The sequence below is a fragment of the Camelus ferus genome, chromosome 7 (assembly GCF_009834535.1).
Source record: "Camelus ferus isolate YT-003-E chromosome 7, BCGSAC_Cfer_1.0, whole genome shotgun sequence".
Classification (NCBI taxonomy): domain Eukaryota; kingdom Metazoa; phylum Chordata; class Mammalia; order Artiodactyla; family Camelidae; genus Camelus; species Camelus ferus.
Genome location: NC_045702.1, coordinates 13,219,165 through 13,236,378, shown reverse-complemented (window position 1 = coordinate 13,236,378; position 17,214 = coordinate 13,219,165). Strand labels below are relative to the sequence as shown.

Sequence of the window (17,214 nt, the reverse complement as noted above, 5' to 3'; positions counted from 1 at the left end):
ACGCTGAGCAGGACACGGGGAAGAGAGAGGGCGGGCTTTGGAGCCTGGCAGCTGTACCTTGTTTATCGTCCTTGCTCAGCTTGCTTAAAACACCCTACTTTGCTTAGGATGGTGATAATAGCATTCCCTCCTTTGGGGGAGAATTATTTGAGCTGACAGAAGGGCTGTTGGTGTATGGAGTGCCTGGCAGGTTATAAGCAGGCAGTACATTTCAGTAGTTGTTGTTGGGAAGATACTGGCGGATTGGGTACCCGAGTCAGTTCTGAGACCTAAAAGTGGCAGCAATGCAAGGTGACTGCAGCCTCAGCATCCAGGGGGTTTGTTGTGGTCAAACATCGGTCACCATTATTCCTGCAACTTTCTGAAGTTCCAGCCTTAAAATTAGAAATCTAGTTTTATGGAATGTGGCTGAGTAAGTTTTACTGTTTGCTTTGCAAATCTTTCACTGTGCAAGACTTTTATAAGTGTAATAGATGATGTGTGGAGTGCTGGGTCCCTTGAAATGTGCATGAAAGGATGAAATTCAATTTCATCGACTTAAAATGAAAGGAAACACAGAGACAGGGTCTTTGGGGTTTTACCTGCGGCCTTGTCTTTGTGTGTTCAGGCACTCGGTGCCCAATGGTAGGGGTGAAATGGGACTGGAAATGTTCTGTGCAGTTACTGTACAAGAGATGAGGACAAGAATGTGTAATTTGTCGCAGACATTCCTTACCTTGCCTCTGAAATATTTAAAAAAGCCTGGGTCACCGCGTGGTATGTTAACAGGGGAGGGGTAGCCCTCTTTCCATTTCCCTAATGGAGACAATAGATGTCTGTGATCTGAAAAACCTAGTGATTGGGGCACTTGTTTTTTAATTGATTTATTGACTAAGCAGTGATACTTCAGTTCTAAAAATAACTAGTATATTTGAGGTTCAAGAAAATCACATAATTTTCGATTTGGAGGAAGCTTAAAGATCGTCTGGCCCTCCTCCTACTAAATAGAGATTCATGTTCTCTGATTGATTGCCTCCCATGGTGGGAAGCTCACTGCTTATGTACGTGGGTTGTTTGCTTGATGAAAGCTGTTAGTTGAAACCGCTATGGTTTTTACTCACTTAGGTTTGCCTTCGAGCTACATGGAATAAGGCTTCTGGTTAGGACCACCCTTCCTATCTTTTCCAGGCTAAGCACTCTCTGTTCATTCCTGCCTCTCCCCCAAACTGCTAACCCATATGGCATGATTTCTAGACCTCTCACCATCCTGGTTCTCTTCCTCTGGGGGGACAGTCTAAGTTTTTAATTCCTCTGTACAATTGATGGCCAAATTTGAGTGTACAATTCAAGATGTTCTCTTACCAATACCAAATGCAGTCAGCTGTATGATCACTTCCTATGATTTTAATGATGTATTGCTTTTAACTCAATAGAACTCAATAGGAATGCCGTTTTTTAATACCTTTATTGTGATATGATTCCTATACAGTAAACTATACATATTTCAGATGTACAATTTGATAGGTGTGTGTGCCAATGAAACTACCACCACAATCAAGATAGCTAACATTTCCATCACTCTCCAGGAGGTGCAAATTTCAAATTTCCAATTTATCCCTTCTCACCCCCTTTACCGCCTGGTAACCATAAATTTGTTCTCTATGTCTATGAGTCTGTTTCTGTTTTGTAGATAAGTTCCTTTGTGTCTTTTTTTAGATTCCACATACAAGCGATATCATATAGTAAGAAATGCCATTTTTTAATAAGCCACATGGCTTTGTTCATATATTAAACACACAGTATTTTCCTCAATACTGCCATGCCAGAGCTCCCTGTTTCTTTTTCACTCTTGATAATCAAACAACAACGTAAGCTGCATTATTAAATTAGCAATGCAGATGACTAGGCTTTTCTTTTTTTTTTTTATAGTTTATTTTTTATTGTGTTACTTATTTTAATTTTGGCAAGGGGGGAGGTAATTAGGTTTACTTATTTTTAAAGGAGGTACTGGAATTGAACCCAGGACCTTATGCATGCTAAGCATGTGCTCTACCACTTGAGCTACACCCTCCCCCTCCTATTTTAAATATTATTTACATATAGCATTGTACAATTGTCTCAACATCATACGCACTTGTGACGGGTTGCTGTAACTGTTGTTATTACTGAAAAGTTCATAGCATTATAGATGCAAAATCTATGGTGATGCACTCTCCATGCTTTCAATATGAATCTGGAGGCAAATGTTTAAAAACAGATGGAAGTGACTCTAAAACCACAATTCCCAAGCTCTTCTGGGATCTCTGCGACCGTAGCCCCCGAGGGCACCTCCTCTGCAGGCTCCCCCCACTGCAGTTTTACTCCATTGTCCCTGCTGGTTCTAATTCCGCCCCTTCCACACGCGCTTAGTCAGCCATGGGACTGCCGGGGGGAATTACAGTTATTACAGCGATAACCTTTAATTGGCTGTAATGTAAAGAAAGCAAAGCATCCGCGGACTCCTGTATTTGTATCTCTTATTAGTATCAGCTACCTCGTAGCTCCTGAGACAGCAGCAGTAAGAATGCTGCCCTTGGGGCTGTTTCTGTGCATCTTAGCAGGATGGGGGAAAAGGAGCCCTCTTCCCCATCTTCCTTCTGTGATTTCTGTGTTCCCAGTGCCTGCCTTCTGAGTGGCTTTATTTTGCTTCAGATGAGGCCAGATTACTGGAACTTGTTCTCTGTCCCATTCGGACGACTGCCTGGCAAGCTCTATTCAGGCCACTGAAAATGAATTCAGGTCCTTCTCTGGAGTGAGAAGTGAGAAGGTCAAATGATAAAGCCTGGGCTAAGATAGCTCTCCTGAACTATAGGAGACAGGTAGATTACGATAGAATATAAAAATATAATTTGGAGCATTGGAATGTCTGGTAGTTAAGATTTTTATCAGGTTTGTGCTTAAAACAAAGCTTTCAATTACTGGCTGTGTCACAGTGAACATTTACTTAAGTTATGTGCATTTGTAGCTAGACACATTCACCTTAACCTGCTTATTTGGGTGTTTGGTGGACAGCTGCATTCATCAGCTTTCAGCACACTATTCTTTTGAATAGCTTAGATGCAGTTTAAGGATAAGGTGTCTCTAAGCAGGACCTGATAGGTCACACTTAGGTCTAGCGCTCTCTTGGTATAGACTACCCTATCATTATAAAGGTAGTTCTTCTAAATTTATTGCAGTGCCTTACGTTAATGCCTGTTTGAATTTTCACTTGAGAGCACTGTTCAGCCCCCAACCAGTGATGTATGGGACAGTGTCCTTGCCATCTTGACTTGGCAAGGGAAGCACTGCTTTTGTACTTCTTAATATTGTATTTCCCAGACTCGCTGGGGAAGCGTTACGGTGGCTTTTGTGTCGTTTAGAGGAATTTGAAGTCTATCCTAAGCCTTCCTGTTCCATTAGTATGGGCCAATTGAATTGAGCACTCTTCACAGCGCACACTGGAAAGGGAAATGACATCTTTTACCAGGTGTAGCAGGTGAAAAAGGAAAGACGAGAGTGCCACCAAGTGCCTGTCCCTGCTCTGCATCCTCCCCAACCTGTGGTCCCAAGGTGGGGTACCCCTGTGGTCCAGGTACTTCCCCTGGGAACGCATGCAGTATTAAATAGGTTCTTCTCCGCTTTCTTCTCAGATATCCAGTTTAAAGATCTCTTGGTCAGGCGATAAATCTGTCAAACCTGAATCATAGTTGTGTCAGGCTGTTTGAGATCTCGTTGCTTGCAGGGATCCTACTATTTTGGAAAACAGCTGTCAACCCAGGAAGCTGATCTTCCTTCTCCTCTCAGCATTGTTTTCGTAGCTAGCTGTGGAGCCCCCGTGGCCACCTTTGAAATCTAGAAAGTGTGGCCTCTGCTGCCATTTCTTTTGTCTTTTGTATCAAAATGTGAGAACTTTTGGAGACATGTTTTGCAATTCTTCATTTCTAGTTTTATTTATTCGAGTCCACTTTTTTTTCTTGATAATTCTAGCTAAAGTTTTGTCTATTTTGTTTAACTTCCCAAACCCAGCTCTTAGTTTCATTGATCCTTTCTGTTGTCTCTTTAGTCTCTGTTTCATTATTTTCCACTCTGATCTTTGTTATTTCCTTCCTTGTACTAACTTTGGGCTTCGCTTACTCTTCCTTGAGGTGTAAAGTTATGTTGTTTATTTGAGGTCTTTCTTCTTAGTGTAGATGTTTATTATTACAAACTTCCCTCTTAGAACTGCTTTTGCTGCACCTCATAAGTTTTGGTGTATTCTGTTTCCATTTTTATTTGTCTCAAGATATTTTTTTATTTCTCTTTTGATGTCTTCTTTGACCCATTGGTTGCTCAGGAGCATATTGTTCAGTCTCCACATATTTATGAATTTTTTAGTTTTTTCCTTGTAATTGATTTCTAGTTTCATCCATTGTGGTGCTTGATGTGATTTCAGTCTCCTTAAAAATTTCAAGACTTGTTTTGTGGGTTAACATATGACCTGTCCTAGAGAATGTTCCGTGTGTGCTTAAGAAGACTGTATATTCTGCTGCTTTGGGATGGAATGTTCTGTAAATGTCTATTAAGTCCACCTGGTCTAATGTGCAGTTTAAGTCCAGTGTTTCCCTGGTGATTTTCTGTCTGGATGACTTATCCGTTGGTGAAAGTAGGGTATTGAAGTCCCCAACTATTGTGTTGCTGCCTGTTTCTCCCTTCAGGTCAGTTAATTAATATTTGCTTTATATATTGAGGTGCTCTGATATCAGGTGCATAAATATTCACAAATGTTATATCCTCTTGTTGGTGTGACCCCTTTATCATTCATTATATAACAGCCTTTTTTGTCTTATTACAGTCTTTGACTTAAAATCTATTTTGTCTAAGTATAGCCTATCCTGTGGAACTCTTCAGTCTGAGCAGTTTGCCCTCTGAATCAGTAGATATGGAGAGGAACCAATGGATTTGTGTAAGAAAGGTTGGCACTCTGGGATCACATCCTGGGGAGTGAACGTCCCCCCGACTTCTTCCACCCCTGCCCCGGGAACGTGTGAGGGACCATGGTTACCTCAAGATCACCTTTTACTTTTGGGAGGAGAAGTTACCTTCCACTTTCTCAGACTGTGGAACCTGGCCAGTGTTCCTTGGACCATCAGATGCTTCTCAAGGAGGGCCAGAAGCACCGAGAGATGGGCTTTATCTTCGTGGTTGTTTAGCTCTGGGGTTATGACGTTTCTTCTGGTCTCTTCTGTTCAGTGTCACTTTCTTCCGCGTGCTTTCTTCAGGTTTCTCAGTGCGTGGGGCTGCTGTCAGATCTGGGTGTGAATCCCTGCTCTGTCGAGCTCTCCCTGTGTAGACCAGTAACTTAACCTCTCTAAGCATCCGCTCTCCATGTTAAATGATGCCCTCATCTTTAAGGGGATGTTGTAAAGATCTTAGCATGGCGCCTTTTATGGTAAACACTCAGTGAATAACATATATTGATGTTGGTTTTCTTCTTAGGTCATTTTTTTTTAATCTTAACTAAGAACTTTACTTTTTTCAAAATAAATCAGAATTCAGAGAATCAAATACTTTCTCTAGAAGAAACATCTGTTACGGGCACAAGTAGACACCACTGGAGGTCGCCTCAGCCAGAAAAACAAAGATAATCAGTACCGTGTCGGTCAGCCACAGCGAGGCTCCACGTAAACTAATAGCCTTTAAAATTTCCTGTCTTAACTGTTCTCATCACTCCAGGTCCAAGGAATCTATGTTAATCATTTTAAGTTGTTTAACATTAACGTGAGAATAATAAGAAGAACTGGAAAGCCACAAGTAGACTTAGGCTGAGTTTACTCTCTTTACTTAGGTCTTGTGTGCAAATGGCTTGTGAGGAGGTTGGTGGCAGAATGGCTGTCTGCATCCAGATCCCTTTGCTAAGAGTATAAAGGAAGGGGCGAGTAGGAGGGTGACCATCACAATTTGTGGGAATGGGGTTGGAAAAAGAGAACCCAGCCAGATAATCTGGAAAGGTGAAGAGGTAGCAGCTCCCTTTTAAAAAGCTCTAGATCAGTAATCTTCAGTCTGTATGGGGGCGGGGTGGGGATTACTGAGTTTGTTAGCTGTAACCTTGGTTGACTTTCTCTTGCTATGAAAAGGAGCCAGGAGATGCGTTTCTCTTCTGTGATGTTTATCTTGTTCAAAGGTCCTTGAGTTTCCAACAGTTTCTGTTAAGAATTTCTGATTGCCTTTTAATCATTTTCAAAAACCTCAATATTTGCTAACATTGGCTGGCTTAGTCATCCACTTGGCCCAAAACAAGAGAGGGTATTTATTATGTTCCGTTTCCCCTCCAGAGGGGTGATTGTATTTTGCATAATTTTTTTTTTTTCTGTATTGCCCAAACATGTAGCTGCTCATCAGTGTTTGTAACACCTAGCGTAGGGCCTGACCTGCCTCCTAATCGTGCCTGCTAAGTGCTGGTCTCTTCCCCTTAACTGAAGTCAGCTGTTCTGATTAGATCAGAGAGCTCTGTGTATCTCCACCTCCAGGTGATAGATGTGGCTGGCGGAGGAGTGCTGGGGACCTGTCCTCTCAGGACTGAGGAGTGGGGAACAGAAAGGAGGAGGTCCAGACTGCTTGTGTTTCATCCTTGACTTTGCTCAGGGGCTGAGATAGTAACATTTTAGATACTTGCTCAGCATGGCCAGGGAGGAACCTCACCCACGAGCTGCTGGGTAGAGGCCACTCCCTGGCTCCTGCTCCCCTCCTGGCCCAGGTGTCACGGCCCGAGCACAGGTGGGAATAGACTTCACAGCTTGGCGTCTCGTTCTCCAGACCGCCAAGGGCAGGGAGCCAGCGAGCGCACCCAAGGACGGGAAGAACCTCTTCAGCGGACTGGCCACGGGGGAGTCCAGCTGGTCGCAGCACCGGCAGCGGCGTCTGCAGGATCACGGCAAGGAACGGAAGGAGCTCCTCTCCATGACTCTGCAGGTGTGGTTTGGCCTCGGCATCTCACGAACACCCATGGGGACACCACGGGGCTACATGGTGGAGGGCTGTGGAAAATGGGAGAGGGGGCGCTCTTACCTCTCTTGATTTCTTCTTTGTAGAGTGTGGTTTTGCCTAACTGGATTTTAGAACAAAACAACCTGGCTCTCCAGGAGTCCCTCTTTCCGGTGTAGTGCATCCCTAAATAGGGGCTATGAAATGCCGGCTTCTAAAAATGTTCCTAGAAGATGAGATCTGTGAATAATTGGTTTGGGACCCTTGGCATGCTGTGTCCTTCCCTTAGGTTAACTGCGCATGTTAGCATGCCATGAGTGCTCAGAATCAGTGGGAGAGATTTTTCAAAAAGCCATAAAAAAGAATGAATGCCTTTTGCAGCAACAGAACGGACCTCAAGATCATCATACGAAGTGAAATAAATCAGAGAAAGACAAGTATCGTATGGTATCACTTATATGTGGAATCTAAAAAAATGATACAAATGAACTTATTTACAAAACAAAACAGACTTAGACACAGAAAACAAACTTATGGTTACCAAAGTGGAAAGGCAGGGTGGAGGGATGAATTAGTTTGGAATTAGCAGATACAAAATATTATATATAAAATAGATAAATAACAAGGTCTTATTTTGTAGCACAGGGAACTATATTCAATATCTTGCAATAAACTATAATGGAAAAGGAAAAAAAATTAGCTGGAGAGAGACCATTTTTCTTGGTTTAACCCAGCATCACGCAGACTTGCTCGATCACAGGATCCCTTTCGTCTGCACTCCCAACTGGAGTTGCTGCCCCGAGGGCCTTGTGCCCACACAGCATCCTGCTGCGGCCTGGGCCTTGCCACCCTGAGTTTAGGGACTCCCCCCACTAGTCAATATAGGTTGGGGTATGCTCTTCCTGGAAGTAGAAGCTGCTTCCACTTCAGTTAAATATTCTGGTTTGAAGGCAGAAGCCCAAAGGATTTATTGCCTAAGTCACCTTGTTGACCGTTTATCTCCTAATAGGGGCTTCTTGCCTGTTTAAAGACATTTTTGGTGTTAGCAGCTCTGTACTGTACTGTACTGGTTCTGGTTTGATGGCATAGACTCTTAAGACTCTGATCTCAAATCCTTCTATTCAGTGCTGTAGGATAAAGGTGCACCTGAGCTCAGCCACTCCCATAAGGCACCTTTCTGAGCTTGGAGGTCCCTGTTCCTCTGTCTTATCTGTTTTTCACTCTAGAAGTGCTTTTTCTGTGACCCTGAGGAGCCTCAGGAACCAGAGGGTTGGTAAAGCGTGCCCTGGCTGATGCCCCCTGGCTGGAGTTATGTCTGGGTGAGCAGGCAGTCATCATGGTGACAAGATGGGCAGCTGCAGCCCACCTGGGGGCAGGTGTGTGGGGTGCCATTTGTGCCCCCCCTTGCTCTGGCTCTGCTGCTGTTCTTGGGTTGATCTTTTTGTCTGGCTAGTCGCCCCAGTCTCTCGAGACCACTTCCCAGGAGGAGGTGCTGGCTGGTGCAGCAGTGAACTGGTGAGGGGCCAGGCTTACCTCTGACCTGGCCTCACATCCACATCCCCCTGTAAGCTCTTGATCTTGGACAAGTTATTTAACTTCTGCTTTCAGTCATAGTTTCCAGAACTATAAAATGGGGTCAATGATAGTATCTCAGATGGTTTGGGGGAGAATTAAATGAGACAGTCAGGAGTGCCTGCACGCTATAGGCACTCAGTAACCCACTCTCATGATCATTGGTCAGGTCTGTCAAGTTGGTGTGTGTCCTGAATCCCGTCTGTCGTGACCAGGAACCTGTGGCCCACATGCCCTCAGCAGGGCCTGGGAGAGGAGCAAGGCCCTAGGAAGGGGCCGCTGGCAGAGCAGGCACTGCATCTTCCCGGGCGAGCTGGGCTCTGCTTTCATTGTCCAGAGCTCTCTCCTGCAGACCCGAGTCCACTGAGATCCTCCCCCGAGGGCTGAGGCCTGGCATCCTAGACACCCGGCAGTAGGTCCCCAGACCTGGGGAATGACTGGACCCAGTGCAGACCTGGCACAACTGACTCGTCCCGCTTTGTTTGGCACAGTGTGCAGAGAAGAAGCCTGAAGCTGGTGGCCTGGAGGCAGAGCCCTGCCCAGAGCTCCACGTGGAGGCACTGGAGACACTGACGCGGGCCCCCACAGCAGGCCCTGAGGGTGGGGGTGTCCGCCCCGAGCAGCCATTCATTGTGCTGGGGCAGGAGGAGTACGGAGAGCACCACTCCTCCATCATGCACTGCAGGTGGGTTCCCAGGGCCACGTGGCTGGAGGGACTGGGTTCCCTGGAAGCCTGGGTTTCCAGGTTTAGTAGGCAGGAGGATGGGGAGAACAGGTGCTGATGGTGGGACAGTCCCAAGGGACCGTGGTCACTCCTAAACTGTCAGAGGACACTGGACAGCTGCCTTCGAGGGTCCTGCCGAGAGCAGCCTCTGGCCTGGTCAGATCTCTACTTTCTCTGATCCTCACGGAGTGTGACGTCCAGAGGCTCAGTGATCCCTTGCTCTGGCGGACGTGATTGCTCGGGAGGTGATGCGGGAGGCTGTTGGTCTCCAGAGGCTGTGAGTGCTGAGGGTGGGCCGTGTGCATCTGCCCACTGTTCTGTCCCTGTGCTTACCGCAGGGCTCAGCACACGGTAGGTGCTTCATAAGTAGTTCTCAGACAGATGAGTGAGTGAGTATTTCTAGAAATAGTCCATGTCAGTCCTCGGAGTATAGGCATTTGGGGATTATTTCTTAAAACAGGAGGAGGATCAGAAAAGCAGTCCTCTAGGTGTTGAGGACTAAGAGGATGGCGGACTAAGGCAAGATGCTAACAGCATCCCTCTTTCTCTCATCTCAGAGTGGACTGCTCGGGGAGGAGGGTCGCCAGCTTAGATGTGGACGGGGTCATCAAAGTGTGGTCCTTCAACCCCATCATGCAGACCAAGGCGTCCTCCATTTCCAAGTCACCGCTGCTCTCTTTAGAGTGGGCCACCAAGCGGGACAGGCTGGTGAGTAGTCTTGCCTCGTTGCTGGCTTCATGGTCTAAGTGAAGAACTTCCCGGGCCTCACCCCGGCGGCTCCGGCATCACGGGCATGGTTGAGGCAACTGTGCCAAGCCCCTCCCTCTCTCTCTTACTGGGAATTCAGGGACCACACATCTAGGACTGTCCCAGCAGGCTCCTGGTTGGAGGGTACTGGATTAACAAGAATTGGAATGAGACTGCAGTGGGACCTGGAGGACGCTCTCCTGTCAGATGGCAGAGGCTTTCTTGCATGTGTGGGGGTCTGGTTCGCTTTTCCATCTTCCCTGGGGAGAGACCAGCTTTCTCCCCTACCAGCTCCTGTCACCCCTGCATGTTCCTGACCACCACCATGAATGTTCTCAGCTGCTCCCTCCTCCTGCTGAGACCCCTCCCCATGCTGGGCTGGGGGTGTGTCCTGTTCTGTGGTCCCCAAGGGGCTCACACAGTGGTGTTAGCACAGGGTGCCTTTTCCTTCTGGACTTTAATATTTGAGATAGAATCTGCAGTTAAGGAGATAAAGTTGATTTACAGTTTTTTCCCCACTATATTCCATTTTAGAGGGGATCTTAGCTGGCAGCCCAAGGAGCAAACCTTGTTTATTTATAATTTTTTAAACTCTTTTTTATGTTTGTTTGTTTGTTTATTTTTTTGGTGGGGGAGAGGTGTATTTATTTATTTTTAATGGAGGTACTGGGAATTGAACCCAGGACCTCAGGCATGCTAAGCATGCACTCTGCCACTGAGCTATACCGACCCCATTTTTTAAAAATAATTTCTGAGAACTGCAGGAATTATCCATATGTACGAGGATCTCGGGGCTTACCCTATACCAGTGTCAATTTGTCAAGTGAATGCTGAGGCCATATTCTAGGTAATACTCCAGGGGGGGCCCTCAGACCTACTTTTGGTATTTTCTTCTGGTAGTCCTCGTTAATTGTCTTTGAAGTTTTCACCAAATAAATCATAAGCTCCTGAAGGCAAGGAGAGCCTCCTCTATTTTTCCTGGAGGCCTTTATAGGCCCAGAGCCAGAGTTGTCCAGCCGGGGGCCAGTGCCCAGGGCGGTGTGGTGGTGGATCAGGAGTGAGAGGGCAGGAGGAGGACAGCTGGGATGTAAACTGGAAGACATGGAGGGGCAGGCAGAGGGCCTGGTCTCCAGCTGTACCTAAGGTGATCCTTCTCTCCCATTCCAGATTCCTTTTGTGGTTTTGCTTCTGCTCAAAGTCATCTCTGATGTCCTTAATTTTTAAATGATGTCCAGTTTAGCCGGATTACCTTTGAACTAGCTGGAGAAGTGGAGGCGGGCCTCACTTGTGGCCTGGCCCTGCAGTGGGCCTCTCTGGCTGGGCCTGACCCTAGCTGTCCTTCGCTCCTCCTGCCTGTCTCCTTCTAGCTCCTGCTGGGCAGTGGTGTGGGGACTGTGCGCCTGTATGACACAGAGGCCAAGAAGAATCTCTGTGAGATCAACATCAATGAAGATATGCCAAGGTGAGCCAGAGGCCGCCCCCTGCCCCCTGCCCCCGTACCCCCAGGGATATGGCCAGGTGAGCTGGAGGCTGCCCCCCGCCCCTGTGCTCTTGGGGCCCAGCTCGTCCTCCTGCCGTGGGTGGCGGAGCGCTGACCCTGCCCCACGTGTGTTGCAGAATCCTGTCTCTGGCCTGCAGCCCCAGCGGGGCCTCTTTCGTCTGTTCCGCCGCAGCTCCGAGCCTCGCTGCCCAGGTGGACTTGTCAGCGCCGGACATCAGCAGCAAGGGTGCTAACTACGTTCCTGGAAGGCTGCTGCTGTGGGACACGAAAGCCATGAAGCAGCAGGTGCGGGCCTGTCCGGGGTCTCCCTGGGGCTGCTCACCCTCCTGGGAGGGATCACAGCCTGCGCTGCCCTCTTTTGGAGGTCTCTTCCCACTCTTTGCTTCAGGCTCCTCACGTTTTGACTTGTGAGGAAATTTCAAAGTTTAGGTGTTGAAAAGTAGTAATACTCCGGTTGGGCAGATTGCAACTGAAGTCGTTCAGAATCATGCCACAAACTTAGAATTCACACGGAGCCTCCCGGCAGGCCCTTTAGGCTTATTTAAATTTTTTTTTTATTTTTAAAGAATATTTTTTCTTTTTATGGGGAGCAGTTTTAGGCTCACAGTAAAATTGAGAGGAAGGTACAGAGGTTTCCCGTATACCGGGGCCCCACACACACACAGCCTCCCCTGCTGTCAGATCCCCACCGGAGCGGGACGTTAGTTACTACTGATGCACCTGCACTTACATGTCGTCATTGCCCAAAGTCCATTGTTTACATCAGGGCTCAGTCTGAGGCTTGTACATTCTGTGGGTTTGGACGCATGTGTAGTGACACGTACTCACCATTATAGTGTCACAAAAGGTGTTTTCACTGCCCTAAAAATCCTCTGCTCTCTGTATGCTCCCCTGCCCCCACCCCTGGCAACCATGGATCTTTGTATTGCCTCCGTAGTTTTGCTTTTTCCAGAATATTGTGTGGTTGGAATCAGGCAGCCTTTTCAGACTGGTTTCTTTCACTTAGTGTCATGCATCCGCTAGATGCTTCCCTTCTTCCACCTGGTCTGATTCGGTCCTTTTTAATCTTGTTTTTTTCTGTTAATGGACCTTTTGTGATTTATAATTTAATGTTTACTTGTTATTTAAAATTTTTTAACTAAACATAGAAAAGAATATTGAGATCATAGGTATATGGAATAATGAGAAGATAAGCCATAAAATGAGCACCTACTTACCGTCACAGTTTAAAAGTAGAGCATCACCAATACTTGTTATGCTCTGGTGTGCCCTTCCTCAGTCTTAGTCTCTTCCCCCTTTCAGACAGAACCTGTCTTGAAATTTGGCTTATTATTGTCATACATTTTAAAGTTGGTTCTTTTTCTAGCTCCAGTTCTCCTTGGATCCAGAGCCCATTGCCATCAACTGCACAGCCTTCAACCACAATGGGAACCTGCTGGTCACGGGGGCGGCGGACGGCGTCATCCGGCTGTTCGGTCAGCAAGTGTACTCACGGCCATCCGGACCCCTCCTTAAATGTCCCAGGGAAGGGAGTTGGGTTTTTGCCAGCTGGTCTAGAGGCTACTGAAAACCCCAGTTCAGGATGCTCACAATCAAACTTAACTTTGGTCAGAGTCTGCCCCTCATAATCACCTTGCACGTGGTTGGTGTCAGTGGCCACTGAAGGGGTGGGGCTCAGCAGCCCTTGAGTCTTGAGTTGTTGGATCTGATCCTCATGGCCTGAATGAGATCCAGGAGGATGCGGGAGAGTAATGCCGTCCTGTCCTCTTGGTGCAGCCACGTCATTGTCCCCATGAGAGCGTTAGGATGGTGTGCATCAGAGTTGTTGGCTAAAGCTCCCTACGCCAGGCCTGTCCCAGGAGACTGGAGTCAGAGGGTCTGGGAAGGCACCGGGAACTGGGCCTTTAACAGGTCTCCAGGGCACCCAGAGCTAACTGGTGGGAAGATACAGAGGCCCCCCAGGAGGGACTTTATGTTCTCCTAGGCTTACAGGCTCCCCAGATGAGCTCAGGCTCCACCCAGGGATTCCTGAACCTCACTCCTGACCCAGTGAAAGAAGGTTTCATTTAAGATAGGTTAACAGAAGACTAGGCACAGTGGAAGAGAGAACTGAATACCCAGTGACCCCTCTTCACTGCGGGTCAGCTCTGTGACTCCTGTCGGGTCCAGGGGGCCCTCTGCCTCCAGAACAGCCCCCACCCACTGGGCCGGGGGTGAGAGGTGCCTCTGGCCATGGGCCGGTGCCTCCTGGGCCCGGGAGGGAATCCTAGCGGCGTCTCCTTGTCTCAGATATGCAGCAGCACGAATGCGCCATGAGCTGGAAGGCCCACTGCGGGGAGGTCTGCTCTGTGGAGTTCAGCTACGACGAGAACGCGGTGTACAGCATCGGTGAGGACGGGAAGGTAGGTGGGGCCGCGTTTAGTGGGAACTACCCCCTCTGGCCAAGGCATCAGAGGTTCTAGAGAGGATGAGAGCAGCAGGATGGGCTGGGCTTCAGTCCCGACACTGCCTTTCCCTAGCTCTCTCTGCCTCAGTTCTGTCGTCTGTGAAGAGGGATAGGAGTAGTAACCAATCTCGCAGGACCTTTGTGAGGTTTAATGAGTTCAGTGGGAGTTGGCTGTTCTTATGAAAGGTGGGGTGGGCCCATGTCCTTTCTCCTTGTAGCAAAAATGACTCATCTCACTGACCCACCCCACTCGGTGGGGTCCTGATGGGCAGGGTGTACTTCACTGAGCTTGGTCACTGGGTGGTCACAGCATGGATGTGTGGAGTTTCCTGGGGGGTGGGGGCTGGGGACAGCTTCTCAGAAGTAGCTCGCAGAGGCCTGAGCAGAGTCAAGAAGTGTAAAAAGGAAGTTGAGGAAGAAAGTAAAAATAGGTTTCCTCGTTTAGATTCTCTCTGGAATGATTCGTTAGGATCCTTGGAAAGGGGGCTGGGGCAGGCAGAGGTGGGAGAAAGACTTGCTTTGCATGTATACCCGCTGGGACTTTCTGGATTGTATGCTATTCACCTGTGTTAGCCATCGAAGACAGTCATTACCAAATGAATTCTTCATTTGAAAACTGTAAGAAGGGATTTTGAGATCAAAGCTCGACTTCTTATTTATTTGAGTAGGACTCTTGGGCTGCCTGTGCCTGGGGTGGGCTCCGGGGCTGTGCGCTCTGGCACCGAAGCTCAGCTGACACTCCATTGCTCGTGGTAGTTGATTGCACTGCTGAGAAACTGGAAGGATATTTGGAATTTGTCCTATTTTTAAGAAAAATTTAGTTGGTTTCTAACCCTAATAATAATTGTAATAATAACAACAACAGCAGTAGTAGTAACAGTCACAGGAGCATTGCCCCTGCTTGACAGATGGGAGTCCAGGCGAAGTCAGTAGCCGACCCTTTTCCTCCTCTGGAGTCAGGCCAGAGAGAAAGTTCAGACTTTGACCTAGGTTGCTGACTCTTTTTCTAGGTTTTCTTCCCTAAAAAAATGCTTAAATTGTGTTGGGAAGAGTTGGGACTGGGGGTGATCCCACTACCTTTCCTGGGGCCTGTGGACCCAGGCCTTCCTCCCCGGGGTCCGGCCTTGCTCGTCCTCCCGGACCCGCGCCTGGCGGGTGGTTGCCCAGCCCCTCCTCCCCGGGGTCCGGCCTCGCTCCTCCTCCTCCCCGACCCTGCGCCTGGCGGGCTGTGGCCCAGCCCCTCTTCCCTGGGGTCCGGCCTCGCTCCTCCTCCTCCCAGACCCGCGCCTGGCGGGCCGTGGCCCAGCCCCGTGCGCTCGTGCCTTGTGGTTGCAGTTCATCCAGTGGAACATCCACAAGAGTGGCTTGAAGGTGTCTGAGTACAGCCTCCCTGCGGACGCCACGGGCCCCTTTGTGCTGTCCGGGTACAGCGGCTACAAGCAGGTTCAAGTCCCCCGGGGCCGACTCTTCGCCTTTGACTCGGAGGGAAACTACATGCTGACGTGTTCTGCCACAGGGGGTGTCATCTACAAGGTACCTGGGGCGTGGTGGTGGCAGGGAGGTTCCTCCCCAGAGGTCTGGGCCCGGCTGAAGTCAGGCGTCTGTCCCCATCCTTGTGTCTGTCCCTGCCCGAGGGCTGTGGAGAAGCCTTTGACCCAGGACGACAGTGCCTGGGTCTCCTGGCTGCAGTCCGGCTCGAGAGAGCAGGTGGGAGTGGGGACAAGTGTGACATGCCCATCCTCCTCACTGCTCATCCGTTCACTGTCCTCCAACAAGACTCTGCCCCTTTTCTGCCTCCATTCCTTGGGAATAATGCCAGTTATAGAAAACATCGAGAACTAGGGAGAAGGCTGTGTGTCGGTTTAGGGGAACACACCCTAAACAAGTGAGTGCTTAGGTTACTCTAACCTGGTGCAGAGTTGTGTTTCATGGGAGGGCCTGTGGATCGAGGACATTACAGTCCATGGCTGGGACAGATCTGCACGTGTGATTTGTCACAGAGGATGTAAGTTGTCCACTGTTTTGTCCCTCAGTTTATCTGCTAATTTTAATTCTCATGTCACACTCTCTGGTTCATGTACTTTTAAAAAATATATAATTGTATGAAATTATAAACGTCTCTTATTTTGCTAGCGTTGTCTGACAGGCTAGCAGTGAGGATTTTTGTTGTGGCCTAAGCACATATTTCTGCTTCCAAGTGAATTCAGTTCTTAGCCTCAGGGTTAGCTCTTTGGTGTTTAGTCTACGGACAGCAGCTGTGCGTGGGCACGGCCTCGGCCCTGTGCAGTGGGTACAGGAGACCCTGCTCTCCTGGGGCTCACACTCACTTTAGAAAGAGGCACGGGCACCAACAGTGAGGACAGTACCGAGTTGAGGGTTCTGAGGGGAGGAAGCTGGGTGGGGATGGAGTCCTCAGGGAGAGTGGGGGCGGGCCGTGCATTTGAGGCCTTTGAAGGAGTTGGGAGGAAGGCAGGCCTTGGGGCCCCCGGGCAGAGGGGAGCGAGGGGAGCGAGAGCACATGGTGGGGGGAGGGGGGAGGGGTGGCTGAGGTGAGAAGTAAGGAGCCTTCCGGACTGTTGACCTTGAGTGTGGTACTAGGAGGCTAGGTTTACTGAGGCCCCACTTCTCCACAGGTGAAGATGATTTGGGTGGCTTGTCCTCTCCTTCAAAATTCATTCCATAATTTATTTTTATTTACTTGTTTATTTATATATTTTAAAAATCTTTTTTAAGGTTTATTGAGGTACAATTGACAGAAATTGTGTATATTTAAGGAGTTACAATGTGATGGTTTCATACAAAGCTTCATAATTTTTTTAATTGCTATTGAGAGATACTGTAAAAAGCTTTGTTTACAAGCTTTAATTTCTTTTATTATTTGAAGATTCAGGCGGATCATACTTTGCTCTCTGTATGATTAAGTGTGTTGTGTGTGTATTGTTTTATTTTTAATCATGCAGTCTTTATCATTTGTCCTAATCAGCTCATATGGTTTGCAGTCAGACTTGCTCTGTAACTGGTTAACGGGTTGAAAGATTTTCCTCTGTATCATTTAAAAAATGTCAGTAATGGGGTCTAATTACTTGAGGAACGTAATGACCTTCAGATCCCATTTTTAAAGCCTGTAAACAATTTATGATTTTTAAAGACGTGTTCTCCACGAAGGCTGAATACTTCCTCTCTTGCTCACGGATGTTCCGTGTAGCTGGATTGATGTTCAGTCTGCTCCCAGTTCCCCTTCCTTATTCCTTTCCAACCCCTCACACC

The 17,214-nt window shown here is 48.0% G+C and overlaps 1 protein-coding gene across 2 annotated transcripts in view; it reads left to right on the top strand.

Annotated features, from left to right (window-relative positions):
- Positions 1 to 17,214, top strand: part of WDR91 (WD repeat domain 91) — a 28,012-nt gene that overhangs the window by 8,261 nt on the left and 2,537 nt on the right. For both annotated transcript variants that reach the window (XM_032483400.1, XM_032483401.1), the window contains 8 exons: positions 6,790 to 6,945; positions 9,021 to 9,214; positions 9,811 to 9,961; positions 11,368 to 11,462; positions 11,618 to 11,786; positions 12,868 to 12,976; positions 13,791 to 13,903; positions 15,283 to 15,480. In XM_032483400.1, the coding sequence (XP_032339291.1) occupies positions 6,790 to 6,945; positions 9,021 to 9,214; positions 9,811 to 9,961; positions 11,368 to 11,462; positions 11,618 to 11,786; positions 12,868 to 12,976; positions 13,791 to 13,903; positions 15,283 to 15,480 (1,185 nt within the window). The remainder of the gene's footprint in view (positions 1 to 6,789; positions 6,946 to 9,020; positions 9,215 to 9,810; positions 9,962 to 11,367; positions 11,463 to 11,617; positions 11,787 to 12,867; positions 12,977 to 13,790; positions 13,904 to 15,282; positions 15,481 to 17,214) is intronic.